This window comes from Ciconia boyciana, chromosome 1, assembly GCF_034638445.1.
Source record: "Ciconia boyciana chromosome 1, ASM3463844v1, whole genome shotgun sequence".
Taxonomy (NCBI): domain Eukaryota; kingdom Metazoa; phylum Chordata; class Aves; order Ciconiiformes; family Ciconiidae; genus Ciconia; species Ciconia boyciana.
Genome location: NC_132934.1, coordinates 208,804,358 through 208,819,803, shown reverse-complemented (window position 1 = coordinate 208,819,803; position 15,446 = coordinate 208,804,358). Strand labels below are relative to the sequence as shown.

Below are 15,446 nucleotides of genomic sequence, written 5' to 3'. Positions count from 1 at the left end.
GAAAATACTGCAGTTCTGAAGCAGCCGTATCCTAAACAGCTGCGGTAAAACATAAAGGTGTTTGGTTCTTGCCAGGAGCAGCCTCGTGGAAAGCCAGCCTTTGAGAACACAGAGAGTGCATTTACACAGCTATTACTCACAGATAACTGCAAAATAAATTAAAATTAAACTCACCCCTAGGTAATAAATTTACCTTTCTCAAAATTAATAGCTTAGGAGTCCATAAATATTTATGAGAAAGGCGGAAGAAAAATAGAAAAAAAGTGAGGTAAAACTCACAATTTGTTCTCTTGGAGTATTGGATTAGGCACTACAACTGACTGACTGTGAAATTTAGTCTTTTCTGTCTTTGGATAACACCTTTTAGTTCCAGGGTCTTCTCTCCATGTCTCTCCAGAACAGAAAGCCCAAGAAATGAGCAATTACAAAGTCTAGAAAATTTTTCAGTTTTCCAACGTTTGGCCAATACTTCAGGATCTGGAGTGTCCTGCAATATGCTACAGGAGAACTTTCTTGATTTAAAATGTTTTGAAGCACACATGATCTAAAGAAAGTACCTAGTTATTCATGTACCCATAGCTAGAAAGAAGTAGATACCTTCTTCCATTATCTCCGTTCACCGCAATAAAACAAGGATAGAAGTTCTGACACCCCTATCTGGGGTTATGAAAAGCAATAGAGCCAGTGGAAATGGATGTTTGAGACAAGCAAACATCAGGTCATGGTTCCTCAAGATGATCTGGCAGACAGATTTGTTTCCTAATGCCTGTATTTGCACCCGCCATGTGTTTTGTACACCAGCAGGAAAGAAAGAGGAGAGGACAGGCCGAGATCTGCGGGTGTTGGTCCAATGCATGCTAAGGGCTGTGCTTGGAGTCCCTTGTGTTGCATTGCACTGTTTTTGTAGTACAAGTCTAAACATTCTTAGATATTTCAAAAATATTGTTGAACCAAGAGCTCCTCACATGGCTGCAGAGAGAAGTGATTATTCATGAATTAAGCAAATGAAGAGTGAAGCTACACTTACAGATGAGATATTCAAAGAAGGATAGAGGCTTTACATGCACATTATCCTTTGCTAGTTACAAATCCTTCATACTGCTAATGACAATATGACCCGATATCACTACCAGAGTTTAGGAAAAATGTGGGAGAATCTTACTGAAAGTTTCTATGTTGTTCTAAATTTCTGTTAAAAAAAAAGGGGAAGATACAAATAAAGGCTAGGGAGGTATTTTGTAGCACGCAGCAATGACATTTGTTCATTACATGGATGAAGCAAACAGAAAATTATGTTGCCTGCCAAAGTTCGATGGAGGTAATCAAACATGGGACGACAATACCCACATAAATGCTCATGTACTATTTTACAGGGGAGAATCTGTTGTATAGGGAAGGCAAAAGCTAATAAATACCTGTAGCTTGCAGCAAACATTGCCTGAAGTGAGCCACCCATATCCACATTTATGTATGCAGAGCACTGAACGTCTGCCATAATTATCTGATGGACAGTCCCTTCCTAACTATAACTGTGTTAGTGTAAGCCAAGATTTTCAAAAGCAACTAGCAGACCTGGGGATCTCACTTGTGTGCCTGACTGGAGATACTGCAACAAAGAGCTTGTATTTCAGACAGTGCTCAGTAATTGCCCCTCTAGGTTGATGTTTTGATAGGAATACATTGTATTATTGCTCTTGAAGTGTCTTCCTTCAGTAGCAAAAAAGAAGGGAAATAAGAGCTTTACTTCATTTGATTTCACAATACCATGATGGCTTTGTATCTTTTTATCTTTTGATTCATATATTTTTATTGAACATTACTACTTCTCTTGCCTGACCATCTCAACTAACTCTAACACAACATGGAGAAGGAGACGTGACCTATACAGTCCCAACCAAAAAAAATAAACAATTTATCTTACAAATACAGAGAGATGTGGCAGTAAAGACTGAAATATGGCAGTCAACAACCACTGCAAAACCAGAAGCTACACAGTTTGAAGGGAAAGTCTCTAGGCAAGCCGGAGTCTTGTTTGCTACCATAGGGTAGTTCACCTCACTGCAGGACAAACTGCACATTTCTTCATCTATCTAAGTCCCCAAAGAAATAAATTGGGGAAACGTTGTTATATCAACAAATTTTGCTGCCATTGCAATGTCTGTAAGGCATCATTTCTCTTTGAGCTGAACAACATGACTGTGGTAGGAAAACTGTGATGCCAGTCTGGCCTCCAGCAGTCCCAAGATTCATAGCCCTGTTCTATAGCAAAATTTAAGAGCATTATCATTCAGGACATTGAGAAGGGTCATCCTGCTATATTTTAATTAAGAAACGTAGCACTACAATTTAACAAAGGAAAAAACTTCCATACTATGAATAAAATATCTCCAATGCGGAGGCCCAGGACTATAATTAAAATGTTTGACAAGCTTCTTACAAAATGCAGCATTGCCTCCAAAACAAGAAAATGCCAGCATTTACAGGACAAAAATCATAGAAGCTGTAAATAGCAGCTGCTACTGCATGTGATAGTGCAAGGCGAGGCATGTTACAGAAATAAAATGTAACATGGCAGAAATGCATTTGTAAAGAGGAAAGATAACCAGCTGAGCTAGCTGAAACTGATGTCAACAGAAGCTGTGTGCTGAATAGAGAGGTAGGGAAATCTCAGGAAGAACAAGAGCTTGACTGTCTGATGCAGATTTTTGTGAACAAAGCAAGATCCAGCAAACTTACGTAGTCTGAGGCTGCAAAAAATAGGTGGGAAAGATGGGGAGTCCAGAAGCAGCTTGTAAAGGCCTTAGGGATGAACTGGGGCCACTGCTTGTTCCTGTGGGATTTTCTCAAGAGCAGATCAGGTCTTGTGAGGTACGGTCTCCATGGGTTGTCCCCATGCACTTGGCCTACATCCAGAAAGGCTTTCCAGCTTCCAGCCTGGATCTTCATCTCAGCTTTTTCAGCTGCATTTCAGCTGAGACATGGCCCGTGCTGTTCCTGCTCTCCTCCTACCTTCCCAGCCCAAATGGTGGGTTTTCCAGAAGAGAGGCATGACCCACTCTGGCCAGGTCTTTGACCTGGGTGACTGGAGACTCAGACCCCAGGGCACCTATAGATATTTGAGATACAGCCTGAGTGCCCCAGCGAACAACCTTTGGGGCTTACCTGAGGGAGCACAATGAAGCAAGCCTTTCCTTGAGCTGTCTGTGCTGCAGTCACAAGAGCACTGGTATTTTAAGATTTTATCAAGGGTACACCTGAGAGGCTTCTTCCATGGAGTCCTCATCTGAAGAGCTCCAGCTCTTCTCCAGTTTCTAAGCCAAACTTTCTATTAGTGTCTCAGGTTATTTCAGGGCATGCCAGGAGATCATCTTTTCTGTCCGGTGCCTTGAGCAACTTTGTAGGACTTGGCAGGACATTTAGTGTCTGTGTTGTAGGCAAAACCAGCTTAAATTGTGAATGCTAACAGGCAGCAGATAATTAGGTATATATGTGTGTTGGGGGGTGAACATCCAAAACTGGGCTTTTGAACTCTGAAGTAGAAGGCTGCTACTTGCTTGCTGCAACTGGTATGGGCTGGCTGTAAATTTTGATAACACCTGGACTAAACAGAAGTGGCAAATCCTGAATCCTCCAATTAATAAAGAAACCTGAGATAGAACCACCAGTCAGGAGGCTGATTATGCATTGTGCTTCTGCACATAGACTATTCAGATGAGGAAAACTAGGGAGCAGTGGTGGAAAAGAAGTCTTCCCGAAAAGTAGTCTTGGAAAGAAGAGGACCAGGGAAGTTGTGGATGCCCCATCATTGGAAGTGTTCAAGGTCAGGTTGGACAGGGCTTTGAGCAACCTGATCTAGTGAAAGATGTCCCTGATGATCTAGATGATCTTTAAAGGTCCCTTCCAACCCAAACCATTCTATGATTCAATGATTCTGTGAAGAAGAAGGTGAAGATCCTGGCAGAAGAAAGGATCTTGGAAGTGGGGAAGATCCTGTAGATGGGGGAGATGCATGAACACAAACAATGGGGGATGCCCAGGGACCTCAGCCAGTAATACCCAGGACTGGTAACTGCAGCACCAACCAACAAAACTTTGTGCCCAACCTCCCAGCTGAGAGGGGAAGCCAGGACCTGGTGAACGTAGAGCTGGGGGGGGAGCAAGAGAATGAATGTGTGAGATAACTGAGTAGGGTAAAAGCTCTCAGCTCGCCGGCAAATAAAACCCTGTATCCAGATCCACTATGGGTTGTCGCTTACAACCATTATGCTTGTGGGCAGCAGGCACATGGTCTCATGGTTGGTTGGGTCTATCAAGCCAACGGGGACCTCGCCAGGGATTCACTGTGCCTGTATCCATTATGTCTGTGTTCAGAAAGCACACAGGTCCACTGGCTGGCTGAGGGCTGTCGTGCCGCTGTTGCACGTGATCTTTGCGACACCGTTGTTAGAGTGATCTTTGGCACCACTGGAACAGAAAGGGTACATGTGGCTCAGGAAGCCTTCCAAGGAATTTTCCTGCTTCTCACCTAAAGTAACAACCACAACAACAATTGAACATACCTCGTTTCGTTTCTTAGACAACTCCACTGAATGCAGGCACATGTTCTTATTAGCATCACTGCCAACTGAGCCCTTAAACTCCCTCTGATTCTCATAATCTAAAATCAGCTGTGCCAACTGGGTTCAACAAAACAAGCAGAAATTTGAGATTCTTGAATAAATTTAATTCAGATATGCATTTATGATATAGAGGTGTTTTGAATGAACGAAGCAGAATGTAAATAACAGCCCACAGCATGATGACAAGCAGCATGACTTAGTCAAAAACTGAGAGCCAGGGACAGAGCAAGCCTTGCCCTCTGAGCCAGGAAACATGACTGGATGCAAGGCATAGCAGTGACTTGCAAGAGAATTGCTTAGGCAGGAAGAGAATGGGTAATTTTAATAAAAATATATGAAATATATTTATGTATGTATAAAAAATAAGAACCTTTCGTCCAAGCTGACGTGACTTCAGCAATTATAATAGTAATATAGAACTTTAAATGGCAGAGAATTCAAGCTAAAAATTAGCAAAGGAAGGTACCCCTAAGTGACAGGTAGGGTGAAGCATTAGGATGGGAAGGCACAAAAGTATCCATGGCCTCATCAGACTCAGGAGGGAGAGCTCTCTGACGCAATAACCCTGCAGACGTAGTGTATATACCACAGGTTCTGACAGAAACTTGAGACAACAAAGAGCTGTCAACTGAGAGGGGAAAGCAAGGAGATTAATCTGATCCAACTCTCCATGCAAAAGTTTTGAAAAGTCTGATCAAGGTTATGGAGATTAAAGTAAAGTAGTACTTGTGTTGTAAAATTTAATAAATATGCAGGAAAACCCACATATTACATACTCTTTCAGGGGTGGCTTGTAACACCAATGAGGTGACAGAGGCCAAGTTCTCGCTTGACAGACTTATTCCCTGCATACAGCTGAGCCATATTTAGTCAATTCAGTGATAATAAGTTTGCTGAGCCCTAGGCTGACGCCGTCCAGAGCCTGCCCAGCGGTGGCAATGAACGGATCCTCTCCCTTGTGTGCCAGGACAATTGCTCCAATACTTTCCATCAGCATGAATGCATTAACAGCAATAGCGTCATGGGCTTTGAAGAAGATGGTGTAGCACAAATGACACTGAGACACTAACTAATCCTCACAACGATTTTATTAACCATGGTGAAGTATGAAAAACAGAGAACCGGACCTGGTTTCCCAGGACTCTGGTTTCTCAGGGCTGGCAGTTGAAAACAACAAAAAAACCTGTTCTGTTCTGCAAAGCAATTGTATTAGATGTGAAAATGGTCAAAAAAATGAATAAACTCTGAACTTTCCAATGGCATTTTTATGTCAACGTTTAGAGGAATGGATACTTTAAAGATAGGATTTATTTGAATTTTGAGGTGTTTGCAATACCATTTTGGAAAGCTGCTGAGAACTAAAATACAGAACAATCAATTCTCCTTAAGTATCTGTGTGCAGACACAGATGGGGGTGCTCCCAAAATAAGACTTTGTTTCTGAGTGCCTATGCTAAAACAGAACTGAAAGGACTTCACTGACTACAGTACTTTGAATTCACTCCTTCAAAATCAAATAAATCCATCAGGCCAGGAGTCAAAGATTGGCCAGCGGACACGGAATTGAATCATTTAGGTTGGAAAAGACCTTTAAGATCAAGTCCAACCATTAACCTAGCACTGCCAAGTTCACCACTAAACCATGTCCCTAAGCACCACATCTCCACGTCTTTTAAATACCTCCAGGGATGGCGACTCAACCACTTCCCTGGGCAGCCTGTTCCAGTGCTTGACCACCCTTTCAGTAAAGAAATTTTTCCTGATATCCAATCTAAACCTCCCCTGGCGCAACTTGAGGCCATTTCCTCTTGTCCTATTGCTTGTTATTTGGGAAAATAGACTGACACCCACCTCGCTACAACCTCCTTTCAGGGAGTTGTGGAAAATGATAAGATCTCCCCTCAGCCTCCTTTTCTCCAGGCTAAACAACCCCAGTTCCCTCAGCCGCTCCTCATCAGACTTCTGCTCCAGACCCTTCACCAGCTTCGCTGCCCTTCTCTGGACACGCTCCAGCACCTCAATGTCTCTCTTGTAGTGAGGGGCCCAAAACTGAACACAGCATTCGAGGTGCAGCCTCACCAGTGCCGAGTACAGGGGCACGATCACTTCCCTAGTCCTGCTGGCCACACTATTTCTGATACAAGCCAGGATGCCATTGGCTTTCTTGGCCACCTGGGCACACTGCTGGCTCATATTCAGGCGGCTGTCAACCAACACCCCCAGGTCCTTTTCTGCCTGGCAGCTTTCCAGGCCCTCTTCCCCAAGCCTGTAGCATTGTATGGGGTTGCTGTGGCCCAAGTGCAGGACCTTGCACTTAGCCTTGTTGAACCCTATACAATTGATCCAGCCTGTCCAGGTCCCTCTGCAGAGCCTTTCTCCCCTCCAGCAGATCAACACTCCCGCACAACCTGGTGTCATCTGCAAACTTACTGAGGGTGCACTCGATCCCTTTGTCCAGATCATTGATAAAGATATTAAACAGAACTGGCCCCAACACAGAGCCCTGGGGAACACCGCTTGTGACCGGCCTCCAACTGGAGTAAACTCCATTGACCACCACTCTTTGGGCCCGGCCATCCAGCCAGTTCTTTACTCAGCGAAGAGTACACCCGTCCAAGCCATGAGCAGCCAGTTTCTCCAAGAAAATGCTGTGGGAAACGGTGTCAAAGGCTTTTTAAAGTTTAGGTAGACAACATCCACACATATGCACACAGCCAGCAACAAAGAACACAGAAAACACAGTGCTCACACACCCACAAACAGCACCAATGGGCTAATCCTGTTCCCCTCTCTGGCTGATAAGGATGAAAGGCTGTTAGTTAAAAAATATAAATATATATGTACATATATACACATATATATATATGTAGAGACACAATACAGACCTCTCCAGCTCTGGTTTTAGACATTCAGTCTCCAGCTGTTGACACTGAAGAAAACACCTATACATGGAGTTTAGTGAGAAGACAGGAGACCACACTGGTCAGGCACAGGGCATGGACAGACAGACACCTGTACTGACCTGTACTGTGTGGCTCACATGTGATTGAGTGGCCCCTTTTCTCTACATTCATAGATTCACAGAATTCCTCTATTTTTTCCGAAACACTTTGATCCCTCCCTTTTCCCACCTTTGGTTCCTACCCTAAATGTCCATAACAAGTTGTGTACAATCCCAAAATACACTTCCCACATGTCCCACGGGGTGTCCATGATGTCCCTCTTACCTTTCACTCTACCTAAGATGATCTGAGTGGAATCCTTCAGGTTTTTCATTTACTAATCTCATTCCTCACTTCTAGCTGGTAGTTTTCCAAGTAACACTTTCCCATCCCTGTCAACAAGTTCAGATAGCACAAATCCTATTTGAATTCGTCTTCATTTACCTATACATTTTGAAAAGAAACAATACATAAATGGTGCAGTTCTGCAGGAGGCACAATGGAATATTTCAGGAGACCAATCCAGTGATGTCTTATGCTGGTTGGAAATGTTTTAAATGTATTTCTTTAACCTGGAATTAGGATATGTGCAACTACAGTATGATCTGAGGTAAGCATATGGAAAATATTATAGCAAAACTGGTAGCAAAATATTTAAAACAAATTACTCCATAGGTCTGCATGTTGAGGTCCTTATTCAGGTGTTCAAAGTTTACTACAGAGCTGGGTCACCCAGAACACGGACATCATGATCTCGATTTTATACTATACCTCTAGCTGAGAAATCCACCCCCCCCACCACCCCACGAAAGAGGGTTCCTGAAAACCAGTCTAAAAAATTCAAATCTTTATTGCCATAAGCAATGACTGAAACAACTGGGAATGCACAAGAGCATCAAGACATCCATGTGTGATTTGCAGATATGGCAAGGGACCTGAGTCCTTCCTGCTCAGCAGTAGGAAACAAGGCAAGACAGAGTGGTAAACCATCACTAGCATTTCAGAGTTATGTACTCGTTGCCACTGCAAGCAGCATGACTTTTGGGGGTATTCAGATCTAGGTTAAATTTAGATAGCATAGCATGGACATAGATGTCCATACGTGACCTGGGTGTCTAATCTCCTACAATAGTCATTGAAGCCTAGACAGCAAGTCAGCACACTTGAGAGGCATAGGAATGGATCAAGACCAAGCCTCAAGACAGGCATTTAGTGTCATTTGTGATGCCACATGGGACTTCTGCATGGAGGTGCACAGATAAGACCAAAGATAGGACTTATGGGAAACCTGTGCTTTTCTGGAGTAACACCTGAAGATGGCACCAGGCACTATATTTAGACAAATTAATTCCCCCATAGCACCTGCTCAGCTAAATTACTCTAAGCTCCATTACCTACGCTGTCCAGGGACTCACTCCAGCTGCCAAGCAGAGACATGCACTGCCCATTGGGATGCCCTAGTGTACCTTGCCTTGTCTCCCACTGGTGATCAGGAAGGGCTCAGGTCTTTTGCAACATCTACAAACTGCAGATGGATGTCTAGATGCTCTCATGCATCTCAACTGGCACCAATACCTGCATTTAACCAACTTACTTGAGTCCTAGATTCTTTCTAAAAGTTCATACTGGTATTTTCTAAGACTATGACTCAGGTGCCTGACCACAGCTCTCTATTGCTGTTTGAAATGCCCTTTGGTATCTAAGACATCTGTAATTACAGAAGAGGTCAGTATGACACAGGATCTACAGGAGGCCCAAGCCTTTCTTGGACAACAGCAAGTCAATGTCATGCAAGATATCCCACAGTGACTAAAATGACAAGATGTGCTTATGTGTGGGCAACATATTTTATGCCTGAATATTTGTATTGATACTTCTTCAGTCCAGTTCAACAACAGTTCACTATTTTGTCTATATGCCTCAAGCTCATTGCAAGATCAGGGATTGAAATTGGAGAGGGATGAAAATTATTACACAATCTTACTCATTTCTGATTGCTGCTTCACATTCTGATTCACATGCACCCAAATCTCTCACAGAGGCTTTTCATATCTTGGAAATTAATTTCCCTCCCACATGCTACAATTTATAAGTGTTAATTTTCAGCCTAATAAATATGAGTATTTGAAAAAGGAAAACTATATTCTTGCATTCATTTTGTGTTTTACACTTGTGAAATAGGAGTTTTGTCTCACAGACATCTAAGATATACAAAATAATCTAAAATGTGAAGTGTTGGCTATAATGTGCATTCCTGTCTAACCTTTTAGAAATTACTTCTTCTCCACATATTAGAGGAGAATAATGATATCTAGTGTTCCCAATAACTAGCCACCTAGGGCCAATTTTTAAAAGAAATAAACAGATTTAAAGCACTCATAAAATTTAGGAACTGAAAACTCGGGTTAAAAGGACTTGGACTCTCAGAAGTAGGAATGTGGCTGAAATCCATCTTTCCAGTCTAACAGCTAGTCTTCTCTCTGCTGGTGGTAGGGGACTTTCAGACCATTCTAGGTTTCTTATTTACAAAACAGGTTTTTTGGTGGATCACTCTCAAGGACATTTGTATACTACCTCTGTCTAAATTGTATTTATACAGGCAACTCTATAACGGGTTGGGTGTTTCTGGATGCCTCACTGAGCACACCTTCAAAGGGCCTTGTATTAAAATGGGGAATACAAGTACTTTTGTGAAATTGGTATCTCATAATTTGTGAGAACATGAAAGCTTATGCTGCCACTTTTGTTTCCAACTAGTAATTTCAAATTTAGATAGAAAGTACAGAACTTTAATATCAATTCCTTCCAACGCTCCATACTTAAAGTTAAGGCCAAGTCCATACCAAGTTTGTAAGGGCTTGTCCAATTTTAAAAAGTCTGGCTTTTTCTTTGCAGTTTTCCAAATGGGAACTGGAATTTCAGTGGGAATTCCTAGCTGCCTTTGTACATTTAGAAATTTGCTCATTTACTAAAGCACCTCTAAAAAGATGCAGAAGCCTAACTTTGAGTGTGCCCTCATGAAAAAACTTGGAGTGGAGGTGAGATTTTTCAGAAGTGCCTATGTGACTTTGAGGTGAGATTTATTATCAATAAAAAGTCAGCGCTTGAGCTTGCCTGACAGTCTCAAGTCACTCACTTGCCATTCCTTGGATAACTTCAACAGAAAAACAAAGGTAGACAAATTAAGACAGATATTTCTTCTAGTGATGTAGTCGTGGTGACAGGCAGGAAACAGTGAGCTAGCAGGATAATATTATTGTGTCTTTATTGATACAGAAGATTTAAGTTACAGAACATTAGGCAAACCCACCCTCTTACTTGCCCAATATTTGAGGATGAACAGTTACAGACAAGAAAATGATCATTACTTATACTGCAGCTAATGATTAAATTACATTAAAACTGTTAACAATATTATACTGTAAAATATAAGTGCATGTACAGTATATAAATACAATAGCTTTCTGTTCCTTGTCAGGAACATAAGCCAATCACATACATTTTTCAGTTTAATTTAGCTTGTGCTAAGTACATTTCCATCTTAAATATATATTAATGTAAACCATACCTATTAAATCTCTCAGTTTCACTCCCTGCATCTTAACTTGCAATTTATATTATAGTACTTTAAAAGCTGAATGAACACTCTTATTATTCGGAAGAGGTTTCTGTCAGAATTTCCTATCTTTTAAATCTTTGGCAATGTTTCACAGGAACACTCTTATTATTCAGACTTAGTAGTTTTTCACTACGTGACATTTTAGTCTTATGCAAAGCAAGATGCTCTGATTCCTGACTCTCTCTATTTGAAAGAGCAGGCCCCAGAAATGCACTGTATGAATGTTAAAACAACAAAAATCCTACACTGTAGGAGAAAATCGACATTGTGCAAAATATATTAACAAACATTTTAAAGATTCAAAAGATACAGCATTGTTAGACATGGCAACACTGGCTCACTGCCTAAACACAGTACTTCACACGTGGTCAGTCAGCGGCAATACATCGGTCTGAAAATCTGCTCCTTGACAGGCTGCTCCCCGGTCAGACACAGCAGTAAGGTGCGTAAGGGTTTGTATTTGGGCCAGGTTACCCAAACTTTGATGGGTAAGATTAGATTCCTCAAACCTATCAACCTTCTAAACAAATTGCCTGACTTTCAAAAAGATATGCTGCGTTCACCTGGGTACCAAGGCCACCTATTTAGGTTCTAGGTTCCCAGCTCAGCAAATCTTCACTGATAGCACCATGTCAGTATTCACTTGCACCAGCCAAAAATCACCACCAGACTCTGAACTGGTCAAGTCCTTCTGCACCCTGGCAGAAGCACCTTCTCAGAGTTGCTCACTAGGACACAATCAATGCGGAAGAGATGATATGAATGGACTTGACAGTCCTTTATTCTCCAAACACACATTGGTAGAAGATGTGAAACTAACAGGAAAAACAACTTTCATTTAAATCCTATCAGTCCTACTAAAAATGTTCCACGTGGAAGTATTTAATGTCAAGTAAAATATGCTGCACAGAAATATATTCTATCAGTGTGTAGTGTATGGTTTAGGTAAACAACAGATTCATTATGAAACAGATGGAAGCACTTAGATTCAATGTCTTTTAAAACAGCTCAAAGACTAAAAAACCTTTAAGACAAAAAGCTGAAGTTACCTTTTGCCTCTCTGCTAACTACCTGTGTTTGCTCCTCTGTGGCACTTTCATACAAAAGGTTAATTCTATAGTATCACACCTGCAGAGACTCGTCCCTTTAAAGTGTCTGCCAAGTATTTAACTTTGTCCACAATAAAATGAAAACAAGACCATTGCTCAGAACTATTGCTTGAACAAATACATGCAGTTTGAACTACATGCTGTAACAAATGCCTATCAGAAATGCCCTCATCAACATGGAGATGAAAGTGCTCCAATACAGTCACCACATGGTCGATGACTGGGGAAGTATTCTGAAGAGAAAATACAAATATAGATATACCTAGCACTATATTATTTTAGGACTGTAATGCCAAATGGTAAATTACCAAATGGTAGATTTCTGAGGAATATACTGAAAGCAAGCAAAATATTACATATATTTATATCTTAATTTGTATGAATACAGTAGAGAGGTTTTGGCATACCATATTTTTTGGGGAATGTTATAATTAAAAATATCCCTTAGAAAAAGGAGTTTCTTCATAACAGGAATGAGTATGATAAATACAGTTCTACTATTGTACAAAATATAGAGTGTTTTTAGAAAACAAGACCAAAAATATAGCTTTGGCATTTGGAGTGAAAGTCATCTATGAAGTGTGAGCCAGAAAGTCAAATAAGAACCCTGAAGATCAGGATTCCAGCTGGGGACTCAGCATGCAGGCTTGCTGAACAAAACTCATTTCTACCCAATTACCAACTTAACTTGTTCTTTTTTTTCTTCCAAAATGGACAAAAGAAGCAAAAATCAGTAAAGGGCATGTTACATTCTATTTAAGGCACAACATAAGAATGCAAAAATAATTATTATATGTTCCAATAGAAATGTAGATAGGCAGTCTACAGACTTCTAGCAATAGGTAAAAAAAATACAGCATTTCATACATTTGTATAGTTGAAATCAAGGACAAAGAAATGGTGTAAAAAATGGGTGAGGACAGCAGTTACCAAAATGTACAAAAATAAGCTACTTATCATTTGTGGTGTTGAATGTTTTTGCATTCTTAAAGAAAGTAATATTGCTCTGATAAACAACATCCTGTAACTTTTCATTCAAAATCCAAAAGGGATCTATAATTACATTCTAAAAAAATATCATATTTTCACATGTATACCCTATGTCTCATATAAGCTGTACCTCTCTACAAAGTACCAATAGTTAAAAGCAAGTCCTGAGATGACCCACATCTTCAGACAACCTGCAGGCAGGTGGTGCACTGTAGGGACAAAGGGCTCCAAAGCAGACATCCCTGGTGCCCCCCAGCTCACAGTGCGGTGGAATCACAAGTTCTTTCACAAATAACCCACAGCTTATACGTATGAAAGTATGGCACAAGCTCCATTCTAGACAGTACTGTCTCATCCTTTCCTTTCTCATACACAAATTAACATCATGAATCTTTAAGCTGCTCTGGACAGTCAGACCTCTGTGGCTCCACTGAGCATCACAGTTGCCATTTCCCTGGAGCAGGGGTCTGGCCGTGCTGAACAGCTCATTGTACAGGAACATAGAGTAACAGACCATGTAAGATGGCAAGAACACTCCTAACTGGCTATCTTTTGGTCTAATAAAAGATCCAGCCTTTACCTCTAAACCTTACCCTACAGTCTTGTCCATTCTTCAGCTTAAATGTTAAGACAGTCGGCATGAAAAAAAAAAAAGCCTTTATGCTTACTGTCATGTAACCAACCACCAGCAGTGGTCTGCTATACTAACCAGGGAGGGCTTGGTCCTTCCAATCGCTTGAAAAACTCCCCTTGGAGCCAACGTGAAAAGACTGAACAAGTGTCACAGTCATTCTGCACAGTGCACTCTAATTCCAAACATACTGACTCCCAGGAACCAGAGCCAGGCAACTGCAACTACCCAAAAACTTTTCCACAGCAAACATCTAAGTCCCCAGAATGGAAATGAAAAACACAGCTGCTCTTTTCTAAAACTATAGTGTCTCTGGTTCACCGGGGTGCAATTCACCCCATCAGAGACAGCCAAGAGAAGGTCTATGCATCACTGAGCTCTCACTCCAACCCTTACAACAGAGCTGGAGTGAAAACAGTAGTGCCTAGACTTGGTGCCTAGATATGATGAATGGATTGACTTCTACCTTCTCTGAGGAAGGCATCTTGACTTCCTTAGAAAAATTCTTCTTTTTTTCTTGCAAATAACCTAAAATCATATTTCCTTCCTATATTCATGTATATATTTTAAATCCTGACATCAATTCAGTTTTTCACTAGATGAGCAAAGGTTGAGAGCAAAGGGGTTAATTCAGAGAGCAGGTGGGAAGGAATGAAGGACAGAACAAACAACAGAGTGAGAAAGGGCTGCATGCTATTTTTCAAAAATTCATTTGGAAATGGAATTTGTCCCACACGTGGGTCTGCCATCCATCTAGGATTTCTTTTTAAGGAACAAAATAGTTCACAGTGCCTGGTTATTACTTCAAACCAACCACCAAGTTTGTAGCATTTAAATCCGCAGAGATGCTCTCTGTTGCATTAGCTAAAACTGTGGATGCAGGATAAATGATTTCTTCAACCGTCACATACGTCCCTGTTAAAAATCCAACAACTCCAATGACAGCTATAAAAATGTCTTTAAATATCGTCCATAAACTTAAGTTTTCCTTGTAGAAAGTGAGGATTTCAACCAGAGGCGGCAGAATCAGTGCCAGAGTGCTGCTGCTGACGGCTCCGACAAAAGAAATCACCAGGTCTAGGCGAGGGATCAAAACGGCTACAGCACCTAAAACACAAGAACAGTAACAGTGGCTTCAGATTCAACATCCTCATGAAAAACAAAACTGTGACAAACACATAACCTAGTGGTTCATGCTTTTTAAAAAGTTCTACCATTCACTATTTTTCCAGCTAGAAGTAGTGTACGATATATAGATTAATGCATGTATTTGTGAGTAAGATACATCTTCATGCTCATGTGAGATACTCAGTTTCAATTCTGAATTTCTGCATGAGTTGGCAGAGCTTCAAGTGAAAGCTTTCTTGTACTTACAGTGTAAATAAATTTGGCCTGCAAATCATAGAGAAATGAGAAATATGAAATTGTATGGAGATGTTTTACTTCTTTGGTTGTTGCTGGGTTTTTAAGACGAAAGAATAAAGTTCAGGAAGAGCAGGGGAAAGGGCTGTTGCATGCTGCCCAGGAGACAGTGAGC

At 41.1% G+C, this 15,446-nt stretch overlaps 1 protein-coding gene across 2 annotated transcripts in view; it reads right to left on the bottom strand.

Annotated features, from left to right (window-relative positions):
• Positions 1–10,814: 10,814 nt before the first annotated feature.
• SLC36A4 (solute carrier family 36 member 4) overlaps positions 10,815–15,446 on the bottom strand; it is a 127,736-nt gene continuing 123,104 nt past the window's right edge. For both annotated transcript variants that reach the window (XM_072850739.1, XM_072850740.1), the window contains one exon: positions 10,815–15,016. In XM_072850739.1, the coding sequence (XP_072706840.1) occupies positions 14,709–15,016 (308 nt within the window). In that variant the 3' untranslated portion in view covers positions 10,815–14,708. The remainder of the gene's footprint in view (positions 15,017–15,446) is intronic.